The sequence below is a fragment of the Pongo abelii genome, chromosome 20 (assembly GCF_028885655.2).
Source record: "Pongo abelii isolate AG06213 chromosome 20, NHGRI_mPonAbe1-v2.0_pri, whole genome shotgun sequence".
Lineage (NCBI taxonomy): Eukaryota > Metazoa > Chordata > Mammalia > Primates > Hominidae > Pongo > Pongo abelii.
Genome location: NC_072005.2, coordinates 52,832,435 through 52,858,570, shown reverse-complemented (window position 1 = coordinate 52,858,570; position 26,136 = coordinate 52,832,435). Strand labels below are relative to the sequence as shown.

General features: G+C 56.4%; 1 protein-coding gene across 4 annotated transcripts in view; it reads left to right on the top strand.

The window, feature by feature from the left end:
- Nucleotides 1-26,136, top strand: part of STRN4 (striatin 4) — a 27,001-nt gene extending 865 nt beyond the window's left edge. The window contains exons 1-18 of one of the 4 annotated variants that reach the window (XM_054540754.2): nt 5,466-6,305; nt 6,727-6,830; nt 7,380-7,453; nt 8,734-8,812; nt 12,400-12,597; nt 14,762-14,903; nt 16,862-17,021; nt 17,633-17,746; nt 18,092-18,186; nt 19,974-20,149; nt 20,243-20,290; nt 20,695-20,816; nt 22,334-22,504; nt 22,668-22,808; nt 23,279-23,377; nt 23,537-23,623; nt 24,843-25,078; nt 25,313-26,136. In XM_054540754.2, coding sequence (XP_054396729.1) covers nt 6,802-6,830; nt 7,380-7,453; nt 8,734-8,812; nt 12,400-12,597; nt 14,762-14,903; nt 16,862-17,021; nt 17,633-17,746; nt 18,092-18,186; nt 19,974-20,149; nt 20,243-20,290; nt 20,695-20,816; nt 22,334-22,504; nt 22,668-22,808; nt 23,279-23,377; nt 23,537-23,623; nt 24,843-25,012 — 1,905 coding nt within the window. In that variant the 5' untranslated portion in view covers nt 5,466-6,305; nt 6,727-6,801 and the 3' untranslated portion in view covers nt 25,013-25,078; nt 25,313-26,136. Of the gene's footprint in view, nt 1-5,465; nt 6,306-6,726; nt 6,831-7,379; nt 7,454-8,733; nt 8,813-12,399; nt 12,598-14,761; nt 14,904-16,861; nt 17,022-17,632; nt 17,747-18,070; nt 18,187-19,973; nt 20,150-20,242; nt 20,291-20,694; nt 20,817-22,333; nt 22,505-22,667; nt 22,809-23,278; nt 23,378-23,536; nt 23,624-24,842; nt 25,079-25,312 lie in introns of those variants that run through there. The other 3 variants (XM_054540753.2, XM_024238409.3, XM_024238408.3) reach the window with 3 other exon arrangements.

Below are 26,136 nucleotides of genomic sequence, written 5' to 3'. Positions count from 1 at the left end.
AAAGAGCGGGTCCAGATGGGGAACCGGGAGGATTTAGGGAGAGGAAGTCGGGAACCTGGGATGGGTGTGTTTCGGGGCGACTGGACGGTGGGCACGGAAAGATGGCTGTGTAAGGACCCGACGGGTGGGGGGAGGGTTTCAAGGGGTCCAGGATGAAGATGTGTGCCTTCCCCTCTGAGGAGAAACTTTGGGGATCCCGGGCATGTGTGGCTACACAGTGCAGGGAAGGGCTCTTTGGAGTGGAAGTGTGAACAGAGCAGGGAATGTACCCTAGGAGCCTGGATGGGTGAGCTTAAGAGTGGAAGTTCCACTTTGGGGGTGTGCAGGAGTGGGTGCGATGGCACTGAGATGGGACGTGTGTTGTAGGATGTAGGTAGAGAGCCCTGAACTGGAGTGTGGGGGTGTTGGGCATGTCTAGTATGGAGGTGAGGGTCCTGGGATGGTGCCAATGAGGACGAGTTAGGGGTTACCCTGGGGTGATGCTTTAGGGGGGAGAATTTTGTAGAGCCCGAAGGCAACATGAGGAGGCATCTCAGAGGGAACGGGGATAGGCGGGGGTGGGGGGAAAGGAGATATGTTTGTGGAAGTCTTGGGAAAAGACCCCATGGTCTGTGGGGTAGCTTGGGACAGGGATGTTGTATGGAAGAGTCTGAGGAGTTGGGCTAGGGTTTGTGACCTCGTGGAGCGTCAGGTCCATTGGCAGTGACTGGAGGACCATGGAGATGTCCGGATTTGAAGGGATCAGGAATGGCCCGCTAAAAGTCTGAAGATTCTTGGACTGAGTTAGTATTAGCAGAAATTGTCAGTACTTGCTTGTAGCAGCCCACCTTTCCCCGTCCGATTTGCCGTTTTCTATCTAGTGGGAGCTGGTACCCAAATAAATAGCTGATGAGAATTTTGTCGGTAGGGATGGGGTGCGGTGGCTCACGCCCGTAATCCCAACACTTGGGGAGGCTGAGGTGGGAGAATCCCTTGAGCCCAGGAGTTCGAGGCCAGCCTGGCCAACATAGCAAGACCTCATCTCTACAAAAAAGTACAAAAATTAGCCGGGTGTGGTGACATGCGCCTGTAGTCCCAGCTACTCAGGAGGCTGAGGTGGAAGGATTGCTTAAACCCCGGAGGTTGAGGCTGCAGTGAGCCATGATTGCACCACTGCACTCCAGCCTGGGCGAAAGAATGAGAGCCTGTCTCAAAAAAAAGCGTTTTGTTCACAGAATGAGTAAAGACCCTCCAGTAACTCTCCCCCTGCCCTCACTTGTGGTGGCTGAGGCTTGGGGCTGGGGTGGGAGCAGAATCCTTATGTAACTGCTCTCACTTCTGTCCCACTCTCTACTTCCCAAGCTCTTTCCCGGCATACATCTCATCAGATCTTCACAATGCCCTGTGATGTAGGCAGAGGCAGTGTCATTACCTCACTCAGCAATAACGGTACCAGCTGCAATTTAGTGAGCACATACCATGTCTGGGGCGCTGTATCAAGCAAGTACTAAAGATACGAGCTGTCATTTAATTCTTGCAGCATTCTGGGAGGATAAAGGATATTCCCTCTGCCTTTAAAAAAAATCAGGAGAGGAAATGGAGGTTTTGAGAGGGTGATTTATCTAGGATCCCAGCAGATGAGCAGAAGGGCTGGTCTGTGGCGGACCTTTTATTTATTTATTTATTTATTTATTTATTTATTTATTTATTTTTTGAGACAGAGTCTCACCCTGTCACCCAGGCTGGAGTGCAGTGGCATGATCTTGGCTCATTGCAACCACTGCCTCCCAGGTTCAAGCGATTCTCCTGCCTCAGCCTCGCAAGTAGCTGGGATTACAGGTGTGCATCACCACTACGCCTGGCTGATTTTTGTATTTTTAGTAGAGACGGGGTTTTGCCACGTTGGTCAGGCTGGTTTCGAACTCCTGGCCTCAAGAGAGCCACCTGCCTTGGCCTCCCAAAGTGCTGGGATTACAGGCATAAGCCACCATGCCCAACCGTCGGTAGACTTTTAAGCCCATGTTCTGTACCTCTCTGCTACCCAGTACAGTTGAGAAAACTGGTTCAGGCAAGCATAGTGGCCTCCCCAGGGTCACCCAAGCAGTCATAGCAGAGCTTGGACTGAATCTTGGCCTCTGAGACTTTGCACCAGTGCACCGCACAGCACCCACCACACCATCTTCTCATCCTGGAGGCTGATGAGAGAAAAGATGTTTATCCCCTCACTTACTGAGCCTTCTTGGAGTTTGAGAGGAACTTGTATCTGGCATGGTACCAGCACTGTCACTTTGTACTTTTGTTTTCTTTTATCTGTTACATTAGTAAAAATTCAGACATCTCAGAGGGGTGTGTGCCTGTGTGTGTGTATACACATATATATGTAAGTGAAAAAGGAAAGTTCCTTCTCTTCGTCCCTTTCCTGCTCTTCTCTCCTGAGAGAGAAGAGTTATTGTGCTTGTGTAATAGATGAACTACTGCTGTTGGTGTCATTTTGTGACATAATAATGTGTTTTGGTTTTCCTTTCATATCAACACAGATAACTCTTTCATATTCTTTTTGATAGCTGCATAGCGTCCCACGGGATGTTTGCATCATAGCTGATTGAGTTTGACCCTGGTTGGTGGACTTTTAGATTTTTTCTAGTTTTTCCCCCATCAGACATGGCTGCAGTGAGAACCCCTTATTCCTGTGCAAGAATGAAGCAGAACAGATGAGTGGAATAGTAGAATGGATGTGTTTATGAAACAGTGATTGGGCTGGGCGCGGTGGCTCGCACCTGTAATCGCAGCACTTTGGGAGGCCGAGGCAGGTGGATCACAAGGTCTGGAGTTCAAGACCAGTGTGGCCAATATGGTGAAACCCCGTCTCTACTAAAAATACAGAAATTAGTTGGGCGTGGTGGTGGGCACTGTAGTCCCAGCTACTCGGGAGGCTGAGGCAGGAGAATCGCTTGTACCTGGGAAGCGGAAGTTGCAGTGAGCCGAGATCACACCACTGCACTCCAGCCTGGGTGACAGAGCGAGATGCCATCTCAAAAAAAATAAAAATAAAAAAAGAAACAGTGATTGACTCTGCCACGTTGACCCACCAGTTTACTCTCCCATCAGCGGCACCTCTTTTGCACACCTTTACTTGAACACTTAGCGCTAACAGACGGTGTGACTTCCCCTGTGAGATCCCTTAAGAGCTGAGCAGTGTCAGATTTTCCTGATGGACTCTGAATAACTTTTCTCTGAAGAGCTTAATACAGCTGCTCCTAGCAGAAGACCTGCTGTGCGACCCTGCTTGGTACATGTGTGTTGAATGGCAGAGAAGGCAGCCCCTCGGGAGGTCCTGCCAGTAGGCACTGTAAGTTTGGAGCAGGAAGGTGGCGGAGCTGCAGTCTGATAATGAGCAGGCATTTGCTGGGTGGGGGATTCTGAGAAGTAAGTGATGCGGTTTCTGCCCATCCAAAACTTCCAGGCTGGCAGAGGAAGCTTGTTCGCTCGGGACCGCAGAGCTGTAGATGTTCATGCGCAGTTGATTGTGTGGCTATGCCCCTGTTCTGTGGCAACTCTGAGAGGGGAAGCTTTTTGAGGATGGGAGGGACCTTTTAATGAGGGATCTGAACTGGAGATTTGTATAGGAGCAGCGACAGGGAGCTGCAGTGAGTGCGGTGCCAGCAGAGAATGTGCGGAGCTGTCCCCTCCCCACTCCAGCTTCCTGGGGGCTCATCCCTGCCAGCAGCTGCTGAAGCTTGGGAAGGAGGCCCTTAGGAGATGCAGGGCTAGATGGCACGAGATGGGGACTCCTCCCAGCTAGCTGGGACAGGAAGCAGCGAATTCAGAGAGGCATCAGCTCTTGGGAGGACTGCATTGCTGGGACTCCTCTGAAGCCTTTAGATGTCGCCTTGCTGGGAATAGCTGGAGGGGCGGAGAGGCAGTAGCTGCCAGGTATCAGAAGGTTTTGGGGGCGCTTGCTCTGCGGCTCTGGCCAGAGGGAGTGGCAGTGGGTGGATGTGGTGAGCAGTGGTGAGCGGCACTTCCAGATCCCCGACCGACCCTCAGGCCTACCTTGGCCCTCGCAGACCAGACAGCCTGTGGGGACTGCTGGCGTTTGCAGCGAGGGAGAGACTAGCCACTGACGCTTCCCGTTTTTAGTGGGTTTCCATCTCCCTGAGATGCTCCAACCACATCTTTCTGGTTCTCTTTCCAGAGGCACTGGGAAAGGGACATCAAAGCAGAGTGGGCAGCTGAGACCCTCACATCCTCATTAGGAGGAGGGAGACCACAGCTCGATGAGGCAGCAGAGGGATGAAGGGGGAACCCAGCCAGTGACAGGTCTGGTTGGGATGCCCAACTCCACCTCCTGCCCCCACAGATAGACCACTACTGTGTCCACTGCCCCCTTCCTAGTCCAGGCCACTACCGTTCTGTCCTGGGATTTCTGGGACTGCCCTCATCAGTGACGGGGGTCTCTGTGTCCGGCTCTGCCGCTCTCCTGCTCCCCCGCTCCAGTCTCCCTCCAGAACTCCCTCCAGTCAGTTCTCCATGTTTTAGCTGGGGCTGCCTTTGTAACATGCGAATTGGTTACCTCTCTGTACTTAAAACCCTTCCATGGCTTCACTGAGCCTTTTACACGTTCTGAAGCAGCCATCCTGGCCTTTTTAGAGTTCTTTAAGCCCACCATGCAGCTCTTGTCTCCGTCCTCTGCCAGCAGGGCCCTTCCCTCCCCTGGCTAACTTCTCTTCAGCTTCAGGCCTTAGCTGAATTGTCGCCTCTTGTCCCTCCTCCCATAGCGTCCTTCACTCCCGCAACGGGGTCCTAGTCACATTGCGTGTGAGTTGCTGCTCATGCCTGTCTTTTGCACGGGACTGAGCCCTGGGGGTGCAGGAACCACGTGGCTCCTCTGTTATTCCCCAGCGCCTTACTGGGGCACCTGATGCGTGTGGGCAGTCACCAAACAGTGGCAGGTATTGACCAAGGTGTAGGTTCCCGGCAGGCTGAACTGCCCCTGGGAGGTTGAGGGATCAATCACCAAAGCCCAGGAGGGCAGGGAGGAGAGTGAGGAGGAAAGTCAGGACTTGTCTTTGGTGATCGGTCCGCCTCTCCTCACACCTTCTCTAGTGATTCAGAGAATAGATTTGGGGGACCGAGAAGATACACAAAGGACAGAAACTCATGCTTCAGAGATGTTGATGTCATATAAGTAGTTTCCCTGTCTGGCCTTGGATGTTTATATACATATGTGTTGGTAAAAAGTGTTAAAAAGGAAAAAAATTTCCCATTCTCGAAGCGGACAGATGAGTTTTCTTTTCTATAAGGTAACTGGTGACATGTATTTCTTTTTTTTTGAGACGAAGTCTCGCTCTTGTCGCCCAGGCTGGAGTGCAGTGGCACGATCTTGGCTCACTGCAACCTTCACTTCCCAGGTTCAAGTGATTCTCCTTTCAAGTGATTCTCCTGCCTCAGCCTCCCGAGTAGCTGGGACTACAGGTGTGTACCACCACGCCTGGCTAAGTTTTTTGTATTTTTAGTAGAGATGGGGTTTCACCATGTTGGCCAGGCTGGTCTTGAACTCCTGACCTCAAGTCATCTGCCCACCTCAGCCTCCCAAAGGGCTGGGATTACAGGCGTGAGCCACTGTGCCTGACCAATCCACAGACATTTCTAGTTGATCTGGGGTCTCCAAGGGATCCTACCTCCCGTAAGGAACTGGGCCCATTTCGGAGTTGCAAACAATGGACAGGGAGAATAAAAATGATGAGAGAAGTAGAAGCTGGCATTTGTTAGCCTTAATTCTGTGCCAGGCCTTGACTGAGCAGAACCTAGCATAGGAGGGGAGGGCACTCTTAGGACTCTCATTTTCTAGAGGGGCAAATGGAGGCTCAGAGAAGGTCGATGACCTGCCTAAGATCATGTAGCGAGTAAGTGTCGAAGTTGGGCCTGGAGCTCTGGCTGTTCTGGGCTGGAACGGTGGGGTGCTTGGGGAGAAGCCAGAGATGAGCCCTGAGCCAGGGCTTTGGCAGAAGGGCTTCTGGACCATGGTCAGGGGCCAGGATCCTGCCTGGAAGGCAGTGGGCCCAGTGTCTCCAAATGACCTGTTGACAGACTGGAGCAGACGGGGCACCTCAAGCCAGCAGACGGTGTGAAGTGCTTGGCAGGAACCCGGGGTCGTGTCTGTGGCACATTTCTCTCACACCCTCGAATGCAGTGAGACGGCTGGTCCTCACAGCGGGCTTGGCTTGTAAAGCTTTTCTATTGGAGCAGGAGCTGAGTCGAGCCACCCACTCTTGTCCCTAAGCTCCAGAAGTAGCTTCCCACGCCTCCCAGAGACAGATGCTCTGGTAAGAATAGTGGGACGCCACCTCCACCAGCAGCCTTAGGGACAGCACCTGCCAGAGGGCATCGGGGGTAGTCCAGGGCGGTGAATGCCCACCTTCCTCTCCACTGCCATCCCTGGCCCGACTTCCCCCCAAAGGCAGCCACCAGGTGAGGCCCAGGCTGGCCCCATTGTCATCTCAGGGGTTAAGGGCCCCCCTTTGGCCCTCATTGTGGGTGACGTGGCAGGGGGCCCTGGAAACAGATCCAGCCTGTCCTCTCAGTGCTCCCCAAACCCTGGCTCGGGGTCTTTGTGCCTGAGGAAGTGGCTGCCGCCCATTACTGTGGGGTGGCTGTGGGCTGGCACTATACCTGGGTGAGTGACGGACACACTGGCAGTGAGCCTAAGCGCCGTTGTCTCCCTTTGCCTCCTGTCTGCCCTCCCAGGCTCAGGTGGCCTTCCTTCAGGGAGAAAGGAAAGGGCAGGAGAATCTAAAGACGGACCTGGTGCGGCGGATCAAGATGCTAGAGTATGCGCTGAAGCAGGAAAGGTGAGCCTTCCTCCTGCCCTGGGCCTGCCTTCTGGGTCCATCTCAAGCACAGCGTCAGGAGGCCACCAGCCACGCCTCCTTCCAGCTAAGGGAGATTTGGGGTCAACATTCTTTTCCATCATTCCAGTACCATAAGATTCTAGGGGAGAAACGAGACAGAGTAGGTGGGATTTGGGCTAGACACCAGGAACAATATTCACGACGCTAGTGGCCTGCTGTGTGCCAAGTTCATATAGTCATTACCTCTGTTATCCCTTATCCCTTCCAATAGCCTAACGGGTATTGTTAGCCCTGTTTCAGATAAGGAACTGGGGTTTCAAGGGCTGATGGTTTCTTCAAGGACCCCTGAGAGCAACCTAGGTTGCCTTACTCCAGCGAGTGGTTTCTTCCACCAGGCCAGGGGTGTAGGGGGATGCTTCAGCCTCAGTGGTAGGAGACCAGTTTGGGGAGGCCCTGTGATTTGGGGTTTGGGATTCCGGATTCCTTAGGTAACTACTGACCCTGTCTACTCTCCCGCATCTCTTATTCATTAATCATTTGCTCTTTTAGGGCCAAATATCATAAACTGAAGTTTGGGACAGACCTGAACCAGGGGGAGAAGAAAGCAGATGTGTCAGAACAAGGTACCCACCCTCTGATGCTCGCACTGTCGGCACCCTCCCTTGGAAGCTGAGTGTGCTGGAGAAGCAGGAAGATGGGGTGCCTCACTTTGCTCCTTAGAAGGCAGAATCGGCCCCGGGGCTGGGGAGGGGCGGAATCTCACTCTCAGAGCCCTCCCCATGGGCTGCCAGGTCCTGTGCTGAACCCTGGGGGCCAGTCCTGCTTGGGTCCTCCTGTGCAACAGAGGCAGACACACGAGCAGCTCACGGGATCTCTTTGCGAGGAATGAGTGCCAGGGCTATTTATAGAGCGCTGGGGATGGTGCGGGAAAGCCAGGGAAGACGTCACTGAGGAGGTGGCGTTTGAACAGGATTGCCATTCAGTTGTTCATCCAAAAAAGACTTTATTTGTAGGGTACAGGCTTTGTATCACAGATCAGGAATACAGCAGAGAGCATGGGAGACATGGTCCCTACCCTCTGGTCCCTTAGAGTCTAAGCTCCTTGAAAGATGACTCCATTCCCCAGCAGGAGAGTCAGGGAGAGAGCACAGATACAGAGACGCACGCTGAAAGAGTTAGGGGACAGAGAGTTGGTCAGTGTGACTGGGCAAACGGTGTAGGGCAGAGGATGTGGGAGGGCGGGCTGGGTGAGGGGGAAGCTTGGCCGAGGCAAGCTGAGAAGACCTTGTGTGCTTAGCTGATAGTGATGGTCATTACCTGCTGCCAGCTCCTCTCACTGGAACGGAAGTTCCAAAAGGGCAGGTCTTTGTTTACCCGTGTAGCCCAGGCCCCTGGCCAGGCACAACGTAGATGCCAGGAAAGACTTGAATAAAATACTAAGCAAATTATCTCATTGCATCCTCTCAGCACTCCCAAGAGGGAGATGCTGTTATCATTAAGCTTATTTCTCAGAGGACGAAACTAGACACCGCTTACACTAACTCAGGGTCACACAGCTGGGATGGGGCAGAGCCGGGCTTGAACCCAGTCGGCCCTTCTCTCAGAACCAGGCCAGCTTTCTGTGAAGGAAAATGACAGCTCGCCCAGAGTTTTGAGATAAAACCCTTATCTTATTGGGGGTCAGTTTGGGGAACCACCAGTCAGGAGACCTAGAGATGAGGACCGCTTCAAGGCGGAGGAATCCCCAAGTAAGGGAAGAGAGTAGGGTTTCAACACTCAGGAAGTGACGCCACAGGACCCGTGACAGTGACCGATTTGGGTTGGAGGGGTGAGGAAGATGGAGGAGGTGATGGGTAGGTGGCAGTGGCCTGACTAAGACAGCCTCCGTTCTCTCACCCGCCAGTCTCCAATGGCCCCGTGGAATCGGTCACCCTGGAGAACAGCCCGTTGGTGTGGAAGGAGGGGCGGCAGCTTCTCCGACAGTGAGTGTGCTCGGGGAAGGGGGCTGGGGACACGTGACACATTTGGCTTGAGAGATAAGTCCAAAGACTCCACAGTCCTTTTCCGTCCCCACTGGGGACGCTGAACTGTCAGGATCTTAGCCGGCCATGGCTGGAATGGCTTTCACCCTGTGGGCGGAGCCTGGCCTGGGGAGAGGGAGGGAAACCCGCTGCAGGAGGCAGACATGGGGGTGCCCCCGTTGGAATGTGTCCCTGAATGCCTCTGTGGCTTCTTTTTTTTTTTTTGTCTCAGTGGCCATAGGAGCCCTGTGCGGCTTTTTTTTTTTTTTTTTTTAATACCTTGTGAAGATTTATGAAGCGTGGCTTTTTATTCCCCAAGGGTAATATTAAATTATTTTTTATTTGTTAATTATTTATTTAAAGACTAATCAAATACAGTAGTGGGAAGTGGGGAGAAGGCAGATCTGTAAGTAGGTCTGTAATTGACTGTGAATGATCACAGTAACTCACCATGTTTGGACCAGCAAATTCTTAATGTTATTATTGTTTATTATTATTTTTTGAGACAGTTTCTGCTCTGTCGCCCAGGCTGCAGTGCAGTGGCACGATCTCAGCTCACTGCAACCTCTGCCTCCATCCACCTCAGACGATTCTCCTGCCTCAGCCTCCTGAGTAGCTGGGATTACAGGCAGGTGCCATCACACCCGGCTAATTTTTGTATTTTTTAGTAGAGATGGGGTTTCAGCATGTTGGCCAGGCTGGTCTCAAACTCCTGAGCTCAAGTGATCTGCCTGCCTCGGCCTCCCAGAGTGCTGGGATTATAGGCATGAGCCACTTGCCTGGCCAAATTATTATCATTATTATTTGAGACAGAGTTTCGCTCTTGTTGCCCAGGCTGGAGTGCAGTGGCACGATCTCGGCTCACTGCAACCTCTGCCTCCCGGGTTCAAGCGATTCTCCTGCCTCAGCCTCCCTAGTAGCTGGGATTACAGGCACGCACCACCATGCCTAGCTAATTTTGTATTTTTAGTAAAGACAGGGTTTCACCATGTTGGCCATGCTGGTCTTGAACTCCTGACCTCAGGTGATCCGCCTGCCTTGGCCTCCCAAAGTGCTGGGATTATAGGTGTGAGCCACCGCACCTAGCCTCAAATTATTATTTTTTAATTGCTGAAGAGATTTGTGCATTTTAGAAAACTTAGAAAGTATAGGAGAGCAGAGAGAAAAATCACTCATAATTCCTCCACCCAAGAAATTTCATACTCCTATAAACATTTTGCCATATATGGTCTCAGTTTCTTCCATGGCTGTGTATTTTTGCCTCTGTTATTTTAATAAATAAATAAACTCACTCTGTCGCCCAGGCTGAAGTACAGTGGTGCAGTCGCAGCCCACAGCAGGCTTGATCTGAGCTCAAGTGATCTCCTGCCTCAGCCTCCTGAGTAGCTGGGACAACAGGCATGAGCCACACTGCTCAGTTAATGTATTTCATTTACTTATTTATTTATTTATTTTTTAATGTTTTGAGACAGAGTCTTGCTCTTTCACCCAGAGTGGAGTGCAGTGGCACAATCTCAGCTCACTGCAACCTCTGCCTCCCGGGTTCAAGTGATTCTCGTGCTTCAGCCTCTCAAGTAGCTGGGATTACAGGTGTGTGCCACCACACCTGGCTAATTTTTGTATTTTTAGTAAAGACAGGGTTTTACCATGTTGGCCAAGCTGGTCTTGAACACCTGAGCTCAAGTGATCCACCTGCCTTGTCCTCCCAAAGTGCTGGGATTACAGGTGTGAGCCACCGCGCCCAGCCCAGCTTATATATTTTATAAAAGCTGGGATTTGTTTTCACTGTTAAGAGTTGCAAACATCGGCTGGGCGCAGTGGCTCACACCTGTAATCCCAGCACTTTGGGAGGCCGAGGCGGGCAGATCACGAGGTCAGGAGATCGAGACCATCCTGGCTAACACGATGAAACCCTGTCTCTACTAAAAATACAAAAAATTAGCCGGGCGTGGTGGTGGGCGCCTGTAGTCCCAGCTACTCGGGAGGCTGAGGCGGGAGAATCGCTTGAACTTGGCAGGTGGAGCTTGCAGTGAGCCAAGATCGCGCCACTGCACTCCAGCCTGGGCGACAGAGCGAGACTCCGTCTCAATAACAAACAAACAAAAAAAAGTTACGAACATCTCTCCATATGAATTAGTTATGTTGCATCACTTTGAAGACCTTATAATTTCCTTCCTTTGGTCCTATGGAGAAAAAAAAAAACCAACATACAATGTGTGTCATATAGATGACCATAACTCTCCATGGCCAGTTCCTTGTATTTTGTCGAGGTTGCTTTTAATTTTTTTGTATTATAGACAATGTGATAAAAATCAGGAAGGTATTTGTGCGTACCCTTGATTTCCTCAAGTTGATATCTGGAAGTGGGGTTGCTAGCTTAAAGTGTGTGCAAACAATAACCCTAAAACAATAATAGTAATACTAACAGGCTACACTTACCAAAGTACCTATTATGTGCCTGGCACTGTGCTAAACATTTTCCACCTGTTGGCTCCTCACTGAGATCTCTGTGTGGTGTAATGCTACAGAGGGTGTTCCCCTCATGAGAAAACTGGCATGCGGTGAGGTGATCTGTTTACACAACGTTGCATGGTTAATTTGTGGGATCTTGGGCAATCCTCCCCCAGTGCCCAGTTTTAAAGCCCCATGCTTCCCTGTCTCTCTTTTGGTGGGGAGATAGGAGCCTCAGACACACACAGGCGCACAGGATGAGACGTACATGCGGGTGTGTGCAGCCTAACATTCAAGAGACAGGGTCAGGGCTGCGAAGGGACAGGGAACGGCAAAGGCCTCCTGGCCAGGAAGCGTCCTGAGGACTAGCAAGGGACTGTTGTCTCTGTATTTTGAAGCCACAGATACCCCAAATTGATTTTTGTTCTTTTTTCCTTCTTCTTTTTTTACTTTTAGTCCAGTCCCAGCTGGCTTCAGTTTTTAAATTGCAGAAGTAATAAGTGCTCATTTGTAGAAGTAAGTAGAGTAAGTTGCAAAAGTTCCTCTTTTACTCCCCTAATCCCATTCTCCAGAGGTCGCTGCTGTTATGTTTTCTATGGATCTTTCTAGGCCTCTTGGGGGACATAATACAAACGTGTGTTTGCGTGTGGTGTAAGCTTTATGCACATTAACGCCTTTTTGTTTTTTTCTACAAACATTGGCATCATGTGGATCATAGAACTTAGCGTTTTCGTTCTGCTGTTTACCGTGGCCAGCTTCCCTTAAGGCTCTGCCCTGTTGATCTTCTGCCTCGCAGCGCTATGAGTCATTTGTTGACATAGCCCCTGTCGGTGGGTGCTGAGGCTGGTCCCTGTGCTTCAGCTTCCCCATACAGCAGTGCAGGGAGCACCCTCACACATAGCATTGTGTGTGTGTACAAGGGCTTCCACTGGAAATAGCCTTGACGGGGAACAGCTGGAGCGAGGGTGTGCTTATGTCAGATTTTGGTGTATGCTCTTAAGTGGCCCCTTACGAGGTTGTCTCAGTTTGCATTGGCCCCTGCAGTACATGAAGAAGCCCAGGGGATGTCTGACCCACGTGGCTGTGCACCCCTGCAGGTACCTGGAAGAGGTGGGCTACACAGACACCATCCTCGACATGCGGTCCAAGCGCGTCCGTTCCCTGCTGGGCCGCTCGCTGGAGCTCAACGGGGCAGTGGAGCCGAGTGAAGGGGCCCCCAGGGCTCCACCAGGCCCTGCGGGGCTCAGTGGCGGGGAGTCGCTGCTGGTGAAACAGATCGAGGAGCAGATAAAGAGGTGAGCCCGTGGGCCTGGCAGGTGTGTCTCTCTGTTCCTCCTGACTGCTGGTGAAGGCCAGGGTCAGAGTGTCAGCTGATGGTGCTGGGTGCCCTGGTGGCCCCTTCTCCTGGAGTATGCCGTGGGCTCCCTTGTTCTGAAACCCTCAGTCCCTTCACTGCTGGGATCCCCTGGATTCTGTTCTGGGTTCCCTCCACATGCTTCCCCATGGCCTCATCTCCAGCCCTGCTCCCGTCCTGATACTCAGGCCTGCCTGCTTGTCGGTCACGTGGGGTGCTTACCGAAGGCAGACCCTGGGTGCCTCGCCAGCAGGGAGTGGAGCACACGTGGTCACCACCCTCAGGAAGCTCTGGCTTGTTCACTCTCATCAGCAATTGTGAGTTAAGCAGAACAAGTGAGGCCACGTAGGTGATGCTAAGCACGATGGAGACCACGAGGGCCAATATGTGCTCCTCTGTGGGGGGTGGGCAGGGAGGGCCTCTGTGGGCATTAAATGGAGGGTAAGCCACACGAGTGGCTGGGAGGAGAATGTTCTAGGCAGAGGGCACAGTGAACCCCGAGGTCCAGAGGCAGGAGAGACGCAGCCTGCACAGAAGCAGCACAAGGCCGGCGTGGCCGCAGGCAGTGAGGTGTGGGCTGCGGGGAGGTTGTGGTCTCAGGAGTCAGCCACTCAGGGCCTTGGGCTGGGATGGAGTCTGAGTTTGACTCAGGGTTGTGGGAAGCCAGTGCTTTCGAGCAGCGGAGTGACATAATCTGACGTACCTGATCCACTCTGAGAAGGAGAGGTGTGGGAGCGTCACAGAGGAGGCAGGGGGACCAGTTCGGAGATGGCTCGATGTCCGGGACACAGCTGACGGACTTCAGCGGTGGTGAGGCGAGAGGTGTCAGCTTCCCCAGAGGCTTTCAGGCAGTCGACACTAGAGGACTGCAGCTAAGGGGAGAGGAAAAGAAACGAGCGACCCCAGGGTTTGGTGTGAGCCACTGGAGCAGCATCCCCTGAGACAGGGAAGCCTGGGAGTGGAAGTTCTGGGGGCTGCCGAGGTTGTGTGTGAAGTGTGAGGGGCCTGTTTACCCCCACGTGGAGAAGCAGAGCTCGTCTGGAGCTCGGGGGCATTTGGCCCCTAAACATAGCTCTAGTTGAACAAGCACATGGGCATTCTTTGGAAAGCCATGGCCGTCTGCAGTGCCTGCAGGAGTGAGTGTACATGACGCAGAGAGGAGATCTGGGGACTGCCCAGGTGCTCTCCCACTTAGAGGCTGGAGGGAGGAACAGGAGGAGGAAGCTGAGAAAGAGGCTGAGCCTGTGCAGCGTGTCAGTGTCGTTGTGGGAGGAAGGCCCGTGAGAATGGAGTCCTGTGTCCCACTGCAAGTGCAGCGAGTGTTCTGAGGATGGAGTGGAGCTCTGGGGATGGCAGCCGTGAGGCGAGAGGGTACATCTGCAGTGACCTCCGCACCCGTTGGTAACTGGCAGTTGACAAGACCTCCAGGGCATCAACCTGATGGCAGAAAGGGGGGATGTTTGCGTCGATCTGCACTTCGAATTCCACCCTGCCTTCTCCCGCAGTCAGGTTGGGTCAATACCTCCTCTGCTATAACTTGTCATGAAGTTGGAAGCCAGGAGGTGGAAGGAGGAGTGCCATCTGTTGCTGGGGATAGTGCAGGCTCCTGGGTAGCAGGGATCGCTGGCGCCCCTGCTTGCGCGAGGCTGGCTGGCTTTCGGTGCCTCGCCGAGCATTTGTAGAATGGCTGTTTCCTCTTTCCTGCAGGGCGTGTTTGCCTCCTGCCTGACCTGCCCTTGTGGTCTGACTGGGTTGTGGGAATGGGGACTGCTGAGTCAGTGGCATTTTCTCATCCAGCTTTCCTTCTGACTCAGCACGATGGAGATTTGTGACCAGGGTTGGGGGCTGGCCCTCTGAAACTCAGGTCGGCGGTCATTGAGAGCTGGGTTCCGTTTGTGGTCTGAATGAGGCTTCCAGTTGGAATGAGCATTTGTTGGGCAGAGGCTGGGGTTGGGGTTCTGTGTGTGACCAGAGTCAAGGCTGTTCAGGGCTTAGGGGGTTAGCTGGGTCTGGGCTCTGGCCACCAAGCCTGGGAGGGCACCTTCCTATCTGAGATTTGACACCTGGCAGGACTCATGCCTCCTCTGCTCTGCTGTCTTCGGCAGGAACGCGGCAGGCAAAGATGGCAAAGAGCGCTTGGGCGGCTCAGTGCTGGGGCAGATCCCCTTCCTGCAGAACTGCGAGGACGAAGACAGTGACGAGGACGATGAGCTGGACAGTGTGCAGCACAAGAAGCAGCGTGTGAAGGTGAGCCCTTCCTCCACGCCCTGCACAGCCTGGCCTGGGTGTGACCTGATCGAGGCCCTTCCCAGAGTCAGCCTGGGCCTTCAGGGGCTGCGGTGTGTGCTGGCAGCAGGGATATGGAGACACACAGGCCCTGGCCTCGAGGAGCTTGTGGCCAGCAGCGGCCTTGTAAATAGTCATGTGCAGAAGGACGCGTTGTGGTGGAGGCAGGGGCATGTGCCCGTGAAGGAGGGATCTGTGGGAGATGGCCTCGGAGCTTTCCCTGAGCCCTGGGCTTCCCATTAGCGGGTTCCTTTGCCTGGGTCCCCTTTCTTTTCTCCTTTAGACTCAGCTCAGACACCCCCTCCTCCAGGAAGCCTTCTCTGACTCACCCTGGGCTCCCTTCCCTGGCCCTGGCCACTCTGGGGTCCTCCCTGTCTGGTCTGTATTCCTCCTGACCCCTCCCTGGGAGGGACTGGGCCTGTGTGGGCCTCCACTCCATCTCCAGTAACCCCAGTGTGGCTCAGCACAGAGTCGCACCCCAAGTAGAGTGGCGTGCACGGAGCCGCAGCACTGCAGGAGGCCTAGAGGAAGAGCAGGAGGGCTAAGTCCAGGGTCTCAAATGCTAGCCCCTGGTCCAGACGCTTGGTCCTTCCCACCCCTCTGAGAATTTCTAGTCATTTTCCACCCCTCCACCCATTCCATCAGGAATCATCTGTGGTGTTTGCACCCCTGCAGGCCTGCACCCTTGGGCTGGCTGGTTGGGTAGGGCTCTCTGTCTCCACGCAGTAGCCCTCCAGCGAGGCACAGCTGGGAACCCAGGGGACTGCCCGTGGCTCCCAGGCGGCCCTGGCCCAGCTGCGTGAGTTCGGGCCCACACTTCTTTGTCTTGGCTTCAGTCTCCTCACCCTTTAGATGGGGCTGAGTCCCTCTGTCTGGGTTGTTGAGGATTTAATTAGAATGAGCTGGTGCCCAGGAAGCCCTCAGCTGCACGGTGGCTGTCCCCCAAGTGCTCATTAGGTGTTAGTCGGTGGCGCTGGTGGCACTTGGTAGTGGTGGAGCCCTGATAGTTCCAGGCACTGTTGGTGGAGCACAATTGCCACTCGTGTGCCTCTCAGAGCACCTGTGGTGGTTCCCTCCTCTGGAGTCCTGAGCCCGGCCGCTGCCTTTCTGGGCATGCTGTCTAAACCCTCCCCTTCCCCATTCTTTGCACAAGTGTTGAATAAACCTTGGCCCTAAGTCTTCTCCATGCCCCTTCCCTCTGGTCCCCCCCATGCAGGTCAGAGGCTGGTCCCTCGCTGGGGCCCGAGAGGTGTCGCCAAACTCAGCCTGGGGGGCTGACATGTGGAAGGGGCCAGCCGCGCCCTGGAGGAGTTCACAGTGGGCAGAGCTTGGCTTGGCGACCTAGGGCAAGTGGGTTCCTGCTGCTCAGCCTGTCTCCTGGCCTGTAACGTGGGAATGATAATGACAGTGTTCACGGTAGCTGTTCGCAGGGTTGGGGGTTAAGTGAAGTCGTGTCTGTGAGGGGTAGTCAGTGGTCGTTCAGTGAGTGGAATTTGCTCTTGTGCCAGCACGGCGGCCGGTGCTGTGTTTATCGCTGCAATGCTGTGGTCCATTTGTCCTCACTTGTTTGCACCTCCATATATTCACACACGGACACCAGTGCATATCTGCCCTCCCTGCGGGCAGATTGTTGCATTATCTGACTTTTCTTCATCCGAGGCACCTTGCTGGGGGACTGGAGCAGGCTGAGCCCTGGCTAGGCCAAGGACTGCGTGAGGGTGGGGTCAGGCCAACCGGCCCTAGTGGTAGCAGCTGTCCAAGGCCCAGCAGGGGGTGCTCCAGGGCAGCTGGCTGGCGGCTGAGGCATCTCCATGAGCAGAGACAGGCCCAGAGCCCTGGCTTATCTGTTCCTAGGACGGAGGTGGCTTAGTCTCTGGACAAGAGGCCCCCTGACTTGTCTGGCTTTCTCCATGCGCCAGCTCCCATCCAAGGCCCTGGTGCCTGAAATGGAAGACGAGGACGAGGAAGACGACTCCGAGGATGCTATCAATGAGTTTGATTTCCTGGGCTCAGGAGAGGATGGGGAAGGGGCTCCAGACCCTCGGCGGTGCACTGTGGATGGGAGCCCCCACGAGCTGGGTGAGCTGACGTTTTCTGGCCAGCCCCCACTTGCCTTCCCCACCGAGGGGGTGGGAGCAGGCTCAGCTGCCCGCAGCTGCTTCCTGTGCAGGGTCTCTCTACCGGACGGATATGTTTCCTGAGAGGAGGGTAGCCAAGGAGAGCAGGAGGCCCAGGCCATGGCCGCCGGCCCCTCACCCCTTCCCTGGAAAATCCCCATGGAGACGCAGGCGGGCCTGGCTTTTCCTGAAGTGAGGCCGCCAGCCCTCCAGGGCGGGCGTCCAGCTCTGGCTGGCCTCAAGGAGGGAACAGGATGAGGACCCAGTCGGGGAGAGGCAGGTGGGAGGGCCGCATCTTCCTCTCTGCCCTGTGACTCCCAAGTTAGGAGGGCTCTCAGATCACGTGGGATGGGTGGCTGGGGCCTGAGGCCTAGGCAAGGCAGTGACCTGCCCACTGCCCCACGGAGGGGCCCAATCAACCTCCTCTCCTCTGCCCATTCCCTCCCCGACGCGGGGCCAGAGCTTCACAGCCCCACAGAGTGGCAGGGGGCCCTCAGTGTGGGGAAAGCGTTACCTATGCCAGACTGGGTTGGAACTGCTGGGCGACTCCGGCCCTATGCCTCGACCCTGCAGAAAGCCGTCGGGTCAAACTCCAAGGCATTCTGGCTGACCTGCGGGATGTGGATGGGCTGCCCCCAAAAGTGACTGGCCCGCCTCCTGGCACACCCCAGCCCCGGCCACACGAAGGTAAGAGGCACCCCCTACCTGGTCCCAGTCCTGCGGGCCCATGGCAGAGGGAGGCTGCAGAGCTGAGCCCAGGGCTTCTGTGTCCTCAGGGTCGAGGCCCAGCCTCCAGTCTGCAGCCTCCCTGCCCCAAAAGTTCGTCTGTCTGTCTGTCTCCCTCTCTTTTTGTCTGTCCTGCCCTGTCTGTCTCTCTGTCTCTTTCCAGCTGTGATTCTTCATCTTGTCCTCTCCCTGTCTCTCTCTCTCGCTCTATCTCTTTCTCTGCCTCTCTCTGTCATGCTCTCTCTCCCTGGCCCTCTCTGCCCCTCCCTCCCCTCCCCCTACCAGGTTCCTTTGGCTTCTCCTCAGACGTCTTCATCATGGACACTATCGGGGGCGGGGAGGTGAGCCTGGGGGACTTGGCAGATCTCACCGTCACCAACGACAACGACCTCAGCTGCGATGTAAGTTCTCCGGGTGCCCCCCACGCTGTCCCCATTGGGCATTGCGCCCAGGGCCAGCCCCTGCAAGCTCTGACTGGGTGCCGCCCATGCCCTGTTCATCGTGTTTCACAGAGGGGTGCAGATGTAGACGGTGGAGGGACTTGACTGCGGTCGCCAAGGCACAGGGTCTGGAAGACTCTGGAGCCTGTGTCTTAATCACAGTTCCATGGCTCCTCCACTCAGTGCCCCTCCCACCCTGGTGATTTGGGATGCAGGAAGATGACCTGTAGCCACCCCCTGCTCTGCCAGGTCAGGCCAATCTAGTGTGAATGGGCAGCTGGGCTGAAATGAAATGTTCCGGGCCTCAGATACGTGGACAGGCGTCTGGCCATCTGGGAGCCTTTGGCCAGCTGGGAGCTTTTGGTGTGGGTGCATGTGCACATTTTACTGTGACAGAATGGGATTTCCAGTGTTGGTGACCCTAGCGAGGCTGGGTGGGGACTGCTGTGAGATTCAGGAAGTGGGGCCACAGAGGCCTGAGAAGTGGAGTGTGCCATGGGGTCCCTCTGCACGCCCCGAGATGTCACTCCATCTTGGGGAAGTACAATGTTCTGAGCCCCGCTAGGGGAGGGGGTGAGTGAACCACACTGTAGCAGATCCTCTGACCCTAAGGAACTGTGGCAGAAGGGACAGCTGAGGCAGGGACGTCAGCTGGGAGCCCATCTTGGGGCATGGCACTGAGGCTTGCCTGGTACTCTGCTCGTCATCTCTCCTGAACCTGGCCCTCTCTGGGTCCCCTGCTGGGTGAGCGGCACCAGGGCGCATGCAGTGTGGTGGACAGAGGCCCCCACACCTCTCCCACTTGTGCACTGCCTCCCGCTTCATGGTCACTTGTCTGGTCTCCATGCCGTCATCTCCCCTGGGACTTTCTGGCCTCTCAGCCTCTTTCTCTGAGGCTACTTTTTTTTTTTTTTGCTTCTCAAGAGAGGATCTCCCTATGTTACCCAGGCTGGTCTCCAACTTCTGGGGTCAAATGATCGTCCTGCCTTGGCCTCCCAAAGTTCTGGGATTACAGGCATGAGCCACCATGCCCAGTCTGTGGCTACTTTTACCTGCCCCTAATCTGAGCCTCTCAGGGGTGGCAGGAACAAGCCATGTCGTTCCCCTGCTCTACACAGTTCCCCGGCTCCTTGTTTCTCTGAGGCTTTTTCTCAGGATGAAACGCGCATTCCTCCGGGGCTCACTACCCAGCGCCTGCCTCATCCCCTGCCACTCCCCTTGCCTCCTGCAGCCTGTACCACTGACCTCTCAGGCCTGGGCCTGCCCTTGCTGCCTCAGGGCCTCTGCACGGGCCCTTTCCCTCTCCAGGGCCCTCTCCTTATCTGGTGAAGTCCTGCTCGCTCGTGCTCCCTCAGGAAAGCCTCAGTGGCCCCCAGGGAGGAGGGCAGGCTGCCTGATGTCTCTCTGTGCATCTTTAATTCATTGCCCTGCTCGTGGCTGATGATCCTGCACACTTGTGGGATGGTCCAGTTGTGTCCCCCATTCCCCTTCCTCTCAACTGCAAGACCCCAAGGGGTCAGGCTCACCTTTGTCTCTCCAGAACCCAGCACAGTGTGGGGACTTGGGCGAGCGTGGAGACTCTGCCCAGCAGAGGAAGGGGAGAGGTCCCGGCTGGAGCCCAGGCTCTGAGGGCATTCCTGCCAGGGTCATCTGGGTGGAAGACAGGGGGCCTCAAGCCCTGGGTGTCAGTGTCTGCATGACTGCTGGGATGGATGCGAAGACACTGAGGTAGCTCCCCCCAACCCCAGCTGTCTGACAGCAAAGATGCTTTTAAAAAGACGTGGAACCCCAAGTTCACCCTGCGCTCGCACTATGACGGCATTCGTTCCCTGGCCTTCCACCACAGCCAGTCGGCTCTGCTCACCGCCTCCGAGGATGGCACACTCAAGCTCTGGAACCTGCAGAAGGCGGTCACGGCCAAGAAGTGAGGGCAGCAAGCTCAGAGCCGGGGGCAGGGGCATCTGGGGACGGGGGTGACAGGGTCTCAGTGACATCAGGCTCCTCTGTCATCCCACAGGAATGCGGCGCTAGATGTGGAACCTATCCATGCTTTCCGGGCTCACAGGTAGAGAGGTGCCCCTGAGCCTGCTAGAAACTTCGTCCTAAATGCAGCCTGACTCCTGACCTGCTCACTGCCATCGCAGGAGGCCTATGGCAGGAGGCAGGACAGCAGGGGGCTCTGAGTGCCCACCCCCTTCATGATATACACAGCCCTGGCTCCTGGGGCTCCGTGCTGACTTTCACATGCCCTGGCAGCTGGTACTCAGCACAGCCCTTCGGGGGAGGAGATGGAGGTGGGGTGGGGGAGGGCAGGGGACAGGCAGCTTGTCCAGGTAGCATGGCCAGAGCCCCAGTCGCTGAATTCCTTTTGGCCATCCTTGAAGAATGCTAGTAGGGAACTTAGGTCCTGTGGCCAGGGGAGGTCCTGAGCTGGTTTCATCCCCCTTTCCGCATCTTTGTCCCTTCCAGGGGCCCAGTGTTGGCTGTGGCTATGGGTAGCAACAGTGAATACTGCTACAGTGGCGGGGCAGATGCCTGCATCCACAGTTGGAAGATTCCAGACCTCAGCATGGATCCCTACGATGGCTATGGTGAGGACAACGCCTCCCGCCTTCCCGTCACATCCACTGGGGCCTGGCCGTCCCCTCCACGCATGCACACGTTGCGTCCACCTCTTGCCAACACTGCAGGCCTCAGCAGTGCGTGTGATGGCTCCCCCGTCTGCTCTGTTGTGAGCAGCACGATGTAGCGTGTGGCCAAGGGACGAGCCAGCCGGGATGGGAATGATGGCTGTGGGAGGAGGTGGTGAAGCTGCCTGAGAGTCCATGTGAGCCGGCGTCCAGAAGGCAGAGCTGGGGCCGCCCAGGCTGGGAGCAGCCCATGCACAGGCGTGGCTGGCCCTGGCAGCCTCTGCTCTGCCATGCTGTGTACTCTGTGTGTGGGGATCCACCAGGGTCTCTGCGCAGTTGAGGGGAGGGCATGTCCAGAGAAAGCAGAGAAGGTGGAGTTAGCTGGGCCAGGCTGGAGGGAGTTGGGGCTTTCTCTTTGGAGCATCTATGACCTAAGTAGGGAAGTGACCAGATTGTCACTTCTGTTCAACATCTGTCCCCATGTTCTCTGCCACCTTTTTTTTTTTTTTTAGAGACAAAGAGTCTTACTCTGTCACCCAGGCTGGAATGCAGTGGCGTGATCTTGGCTTACTGCAACCTCTACCTCCTGGGTTCAAGTGATTCTCGTGCCTCAGCCTCCCGAGTAGCTGGGATTACAGGCATGCACCACCATATCCAGCTATTTTTTGTATTTTTGGTAGAGACGGGGTTTCACCACGTTGACCAGGCTGGTCTTGAACTCCTGACCTCAGGTGATCCACACACCTTGGCCTTCCAAAGTGCTGGGATTGCAGGCGGGAGCCACTGCACCCGGCTCTGCGTCCTCTTGATCATGCACCTGGCCCTGCGCTCCACCTTGTCCAGGCAGAGTTCAGAGGTCTTTGTCTCCTCTTAAGGGGAGGACAGACTTTAGAGAACAGGCTCACCTGCACAAGGTCAGGATCAGTCCCAGCTACATTAGCCACCACACTTTCGGTGTCAGCAGGCCAGAGCTGCTGGTGTGGACTCCAGCAACCAGGGAAGCAGTGATTGGACCTCTGAATGACCAGGGGGCTTTGGAGAGACCAGGCAAAGTTCATGCACTTGGCCATGGGCTGAAAAGACTGCTTGGGCCAGGGTTGGGACCAACCCTTGGCCAGCAAAGGCCGCGTGCCGCTCCTGGAGCCACAGAACCATGCTGTTCCTTCTTCCTTAATGGAGCCCAAAAAATTCTGTATTGAGCTCCCAGTTTCTGGGCCCTGCTTGGGGAGACAGCCATGAATAGAGGGAAATCCCTGCCTTCTGGAGCCCTAGAACCTTCCTTGGAGAGCTAGTGGGCAGTGTGAGCAGCTGCCGGGCTGTCCTGGTGGTGGACAGTTCCGAGGGGCACCAGGTGTGAAGCGGGTGCGTGGGTGATTGGAGCCCAGCTGCCTGGAGCTTAGCAGAGCTGGAGCTCTGGGCTGTCCAGGGAGGAGCTGGCAGCCCTGACACAGCCCATTTCCTCCCTGCGGTGGGTACAGACCCAAGTGTGCTGAGCCACGTCCTGGAGGGCCACGGGGACGCTGTGTGGGGCCTGGCCTTCAGTCCCACCTCCCAGCGCCTGGCCTCCTGCTCCGCCGATGGCACCGTCCGCATCTGGGACCCCAGCAGCAGCAGCCCGGCCTGCCTCTGCACCTTCCCCACAGCCAGCGGTGAGTGGGGGCCCCGGCGCCTCACTCTGGAGCTGTGCGGGGTCTGGAGGCTATCAGAGTGGTTCCTGCTGAGGCCCCAGGCCTCCCACCCACTGTCCCCCACCCTGGGGCAGGGCTGGGTCTGAGGGTCCATTCAGCAGCCTTCTCTTCCCTGCGCCCTCAGAGCACGGGGTCCCCACCTCAGTGGCCTTCACCAGCACCGAGCCTGCCCACGTGGTGGCCTCCTTCCGCTCTGGCGACACCGTCTTGTATGACATGGAGGCTGGTAGCGCCCTCCTCACGCTGGAGTCCCGGGGCAGCAGCGGTAAGGGGGCTGACATCAGCTCATGGAATTGGTCTCAGTGTCTTCTGGGCCCCACTTCCTCTTGGGGCTTTGGTGACCCCTTGCCAGTCAGCTCAGATGACTCCCCTGCACCCTCGGGCCCTGAGCAGGAAGGAAGTCGGGTCCCAGTGGAGGGCCCCCCGCCCTCACAGCCAGGGCACTGGCGGGGCTGAGTGGGGAGGGCGTATCAGGGCCGCCCCGTCGGGCCCTCTTGGTAGAGTGGCGGAATGTGTTCAGGTTTGTTATTCCTCTTCCCCCAGCCCCAAAACAGGGCCCAGAGGCTGCTTGTGCAGAACCAGCACTGCGGTCAGGGACCGGAGTGCCCTCACCCAGCCCCCCTCGACATCCAGGCAGAGGCTGGTATAGGGGCTGTCACGCTGCCCTCGTGCCTCTGTTCCGGTCTTCCTGATTTTCTCCTTGACATCCTGCCCTCTTCCTGCGTTTTCCTTCAGGTCCAACCCAGATCAACCAAGTGGTGAGTCATCCAAACCAGCCTCTCACCATCACCGCCCACGACGACAGGGGCATCCGCTTCCTGGACAATCGGACAGGTGAGGCCTAGCCCCTTGTGCTCGTGGTGGGTGGGGAGGGCCACAGGCAGGCAGCAGAGATGCTTGCGTCCCTGTGGGAGTGTCTCCTCCAGTCCTTTCACTCTCTCGAGCGAGGCCCAGAGTGGGAGGGGAACCTGCCACCCGCCCCTCTCGCCTCAGGTAAGCCGGTGCACTCCATGGTTGCACACCTGGACGCAGTCACCTGCCTAGCTGTGGACCCCAACGGTGCATTCCTGATGTCAGGAAGTAAGTTGGGCACACTAGTCCCACCAGGGTTGGGGAGAAGGGGAGGAAGAGGCCTGGGCACTGGCTCCAGGCGAGTGCTCAGGGGGCCCGGGGGCCAGGGCTGGGGGAAGCTGGTCTGGGCGGGAATGACCCTGGTGACCATAGGGGGCAGCACAGTCCGCTGGGGCCCTACTCTGGGGCACTGGAGCTGCATCGTCTCATTCGGCCTCTAAGCAGCCTGTGCGGTTGGTACTTTGATCCCCAGTTTACAGATGTGGGCCCTGATGCCCAGACGCTTTGTAACTTGGCCATTGAAGCTCTGTAACATCAGTCCAGGTCTACCTGGGGGTACCCGTGGGACTTCTGTGCTCCCACCCTGTTGTCTCTGGATAAGGGCATTGAGGTCAGCAACGTGGCTGTGCTTAGAAGGGATGGAGTGTGACGTGGGTGGGTGGAGGAGACTGGAGGTCGCTGTGGGGGTGAAGGGTGAGGCCTGCAGTGAGTGCAGCAGTGAGTATGTGTGAGCACAGAGGTGCGGGCCGTGGTGTTGGAGGCTGTGGCTGGGCTCTGCCTCTGGGCCTGTGCTGGCAGCCTCTGGTGGGTGAGGGGCTGGTCAGTGAGCTCCAGCCCAGTGCCCAGACAGGGCTCTATTCTGGGGGCCACTAGACAGTGGAGGGAGCTGAGCCTTTGCCCTGCCTGATCCTCTTGACTCTAAATTAAACTTCTTGCCAGGGCCCTGCGCAGCCTGCCGTCCTCTCCCTTCTTCTCCCCAAGCCCCTGCTAAGGCTCTTGTGGCCACCCCCGCCTCCTGCCTCGGGACCTTTCCCGCCTGTCCTTCTGCCCGGAAGGCTCCCTGCATTCCTCCTGGGGCCATTCTGTCCTCACACTGACCAGCTGGGTTGCTTTCTTCTTTCTCTTCCTGTTGCCCAGCTGCAGCGTCAGTGCTGCGGGGCAGGGAGAGTTGCCTGTTTTGTTCACTGCCCCCCGCCGCCCTGGGGCTCAGTGTGCAGTAGCTGCTCAGGAAATGCTGGGGGATAAGATGGACTGTGGACAGGAGGGGACCGGGGTTCTCCTTTGAGCAGGCCACAGGAGGTGATGAGCAGAGGGTGAAGAGGGTGAGAGAGGAGAGTTGAGCCCCACTTCCCCTGAGGCCTTTGGACAAGTCCAGGTGAGGGGTTCCAGGGCTGTGTCTGAGCGAGGAGCCCAGTGACCACCCCTTCTGTCCCCGACACCTGCGCAGGCCATGACTGCTCCCTGCGTCTCTGGAGCCTGGACAACAAAACGTGCGTGCAGGAGATCACGGCCCACCGCAAGAAGCACGAGGAGGCCATCCACGCTGTCGCCTGCCACCCCAGCAAGGCCCTCATTGCCAGTGCTGGCGCCGACGCCCTGGCCAAGGTCTTCGTATGATACCCACCTGGCCCTGCCCTGGCCGTCACGCTGGCTGGGGTGCGGGGCCGGGCAGGTGGGGCTGAGGTGAGGGCATAAACCCCCGCATTCTGGTCTCTGCATGCCCATGCCTAGTACTCCTGGGTGTGCTGAGCCCCGCAGTGCAGTCAGGGGCGTCCCGGGTGTGCTGAGCCCCGCGGTGCAGTCAGGGCGTCCTGTGAGGATCCCTGGGGGAGCCCCGGGCATGCAGGGGAGGGGTTGAGGCCTCAGAGGCGCCCTAGAGGCGGCGGCTCAGTCTCTCCTCCCTTCTCTCTCCCGCAGGGGACTCCCAGCCTCACTGGAGGTGCAGAGGCCTGGCCTCTGTCTGCCGTGGAGCCTGGTGGTGCTAACGGCCCTTTCCCCAGGAATCCCTCCCCGACGGCTGCCTTCCCCAAGCATCCAGCCTGGGGATGGGCCCCTTTCAGGAATCACCCCCGAGGATGGCCTCGGGGTTTCCCCCTGTGCCCTGACAGCCGCTCCTGGTATCAGAGCTGCCTTCCAGAGGGCAGCACAGCCAGGGCCGGGTGTCTTTAGGGATCAGTTTTTCCAAGACTCCAGAAGGTGCCAGGTTCTCCCCTTGAGCTCCTGCTCCCCCATCCCCCATCCTCCCAGATCTGGGCGGGAGCTGTGCTGGGAGAAAGGGTGGCAGCTGGGAGCCTCAGAGCTGAGCCCCGGCCTGGCTGTCCCTCCCCTCCGGCCCTCTCCACTGCTTTCCAGACACTAACCAAGGCCTCCAGGCCAGGGATTGCCCAAGACTCCTAGGGCAGCCTTCCCAGCGTCCCATGGCGTCGCCCATGGGTAGAGACGGCTTTCTTGTGCCCCTCCCTGGGGCATGGAGGGTGGAGTGGGCCTCAGGTCCCCCTGAACTCCCTGTATATCTGTATAAATAACGGGATTTTCATGGCGCCGCCCCACCCATGTTATCACTGTGTGATGGTCTCAGTCAGTCTCCTCCCTGTCTCCACTCTTTCCCTCTATTTATTTCACTCTCTTGTTTGGTTCTACCCTGCACCCTCGGTCCCCTTCCAGGTTCCTGTTTATAAGCCCCAACCCCTCTGCCCCCATCTTGTATGTGAAAACTTGTCTCAATAAACCCTTTGGAGTAA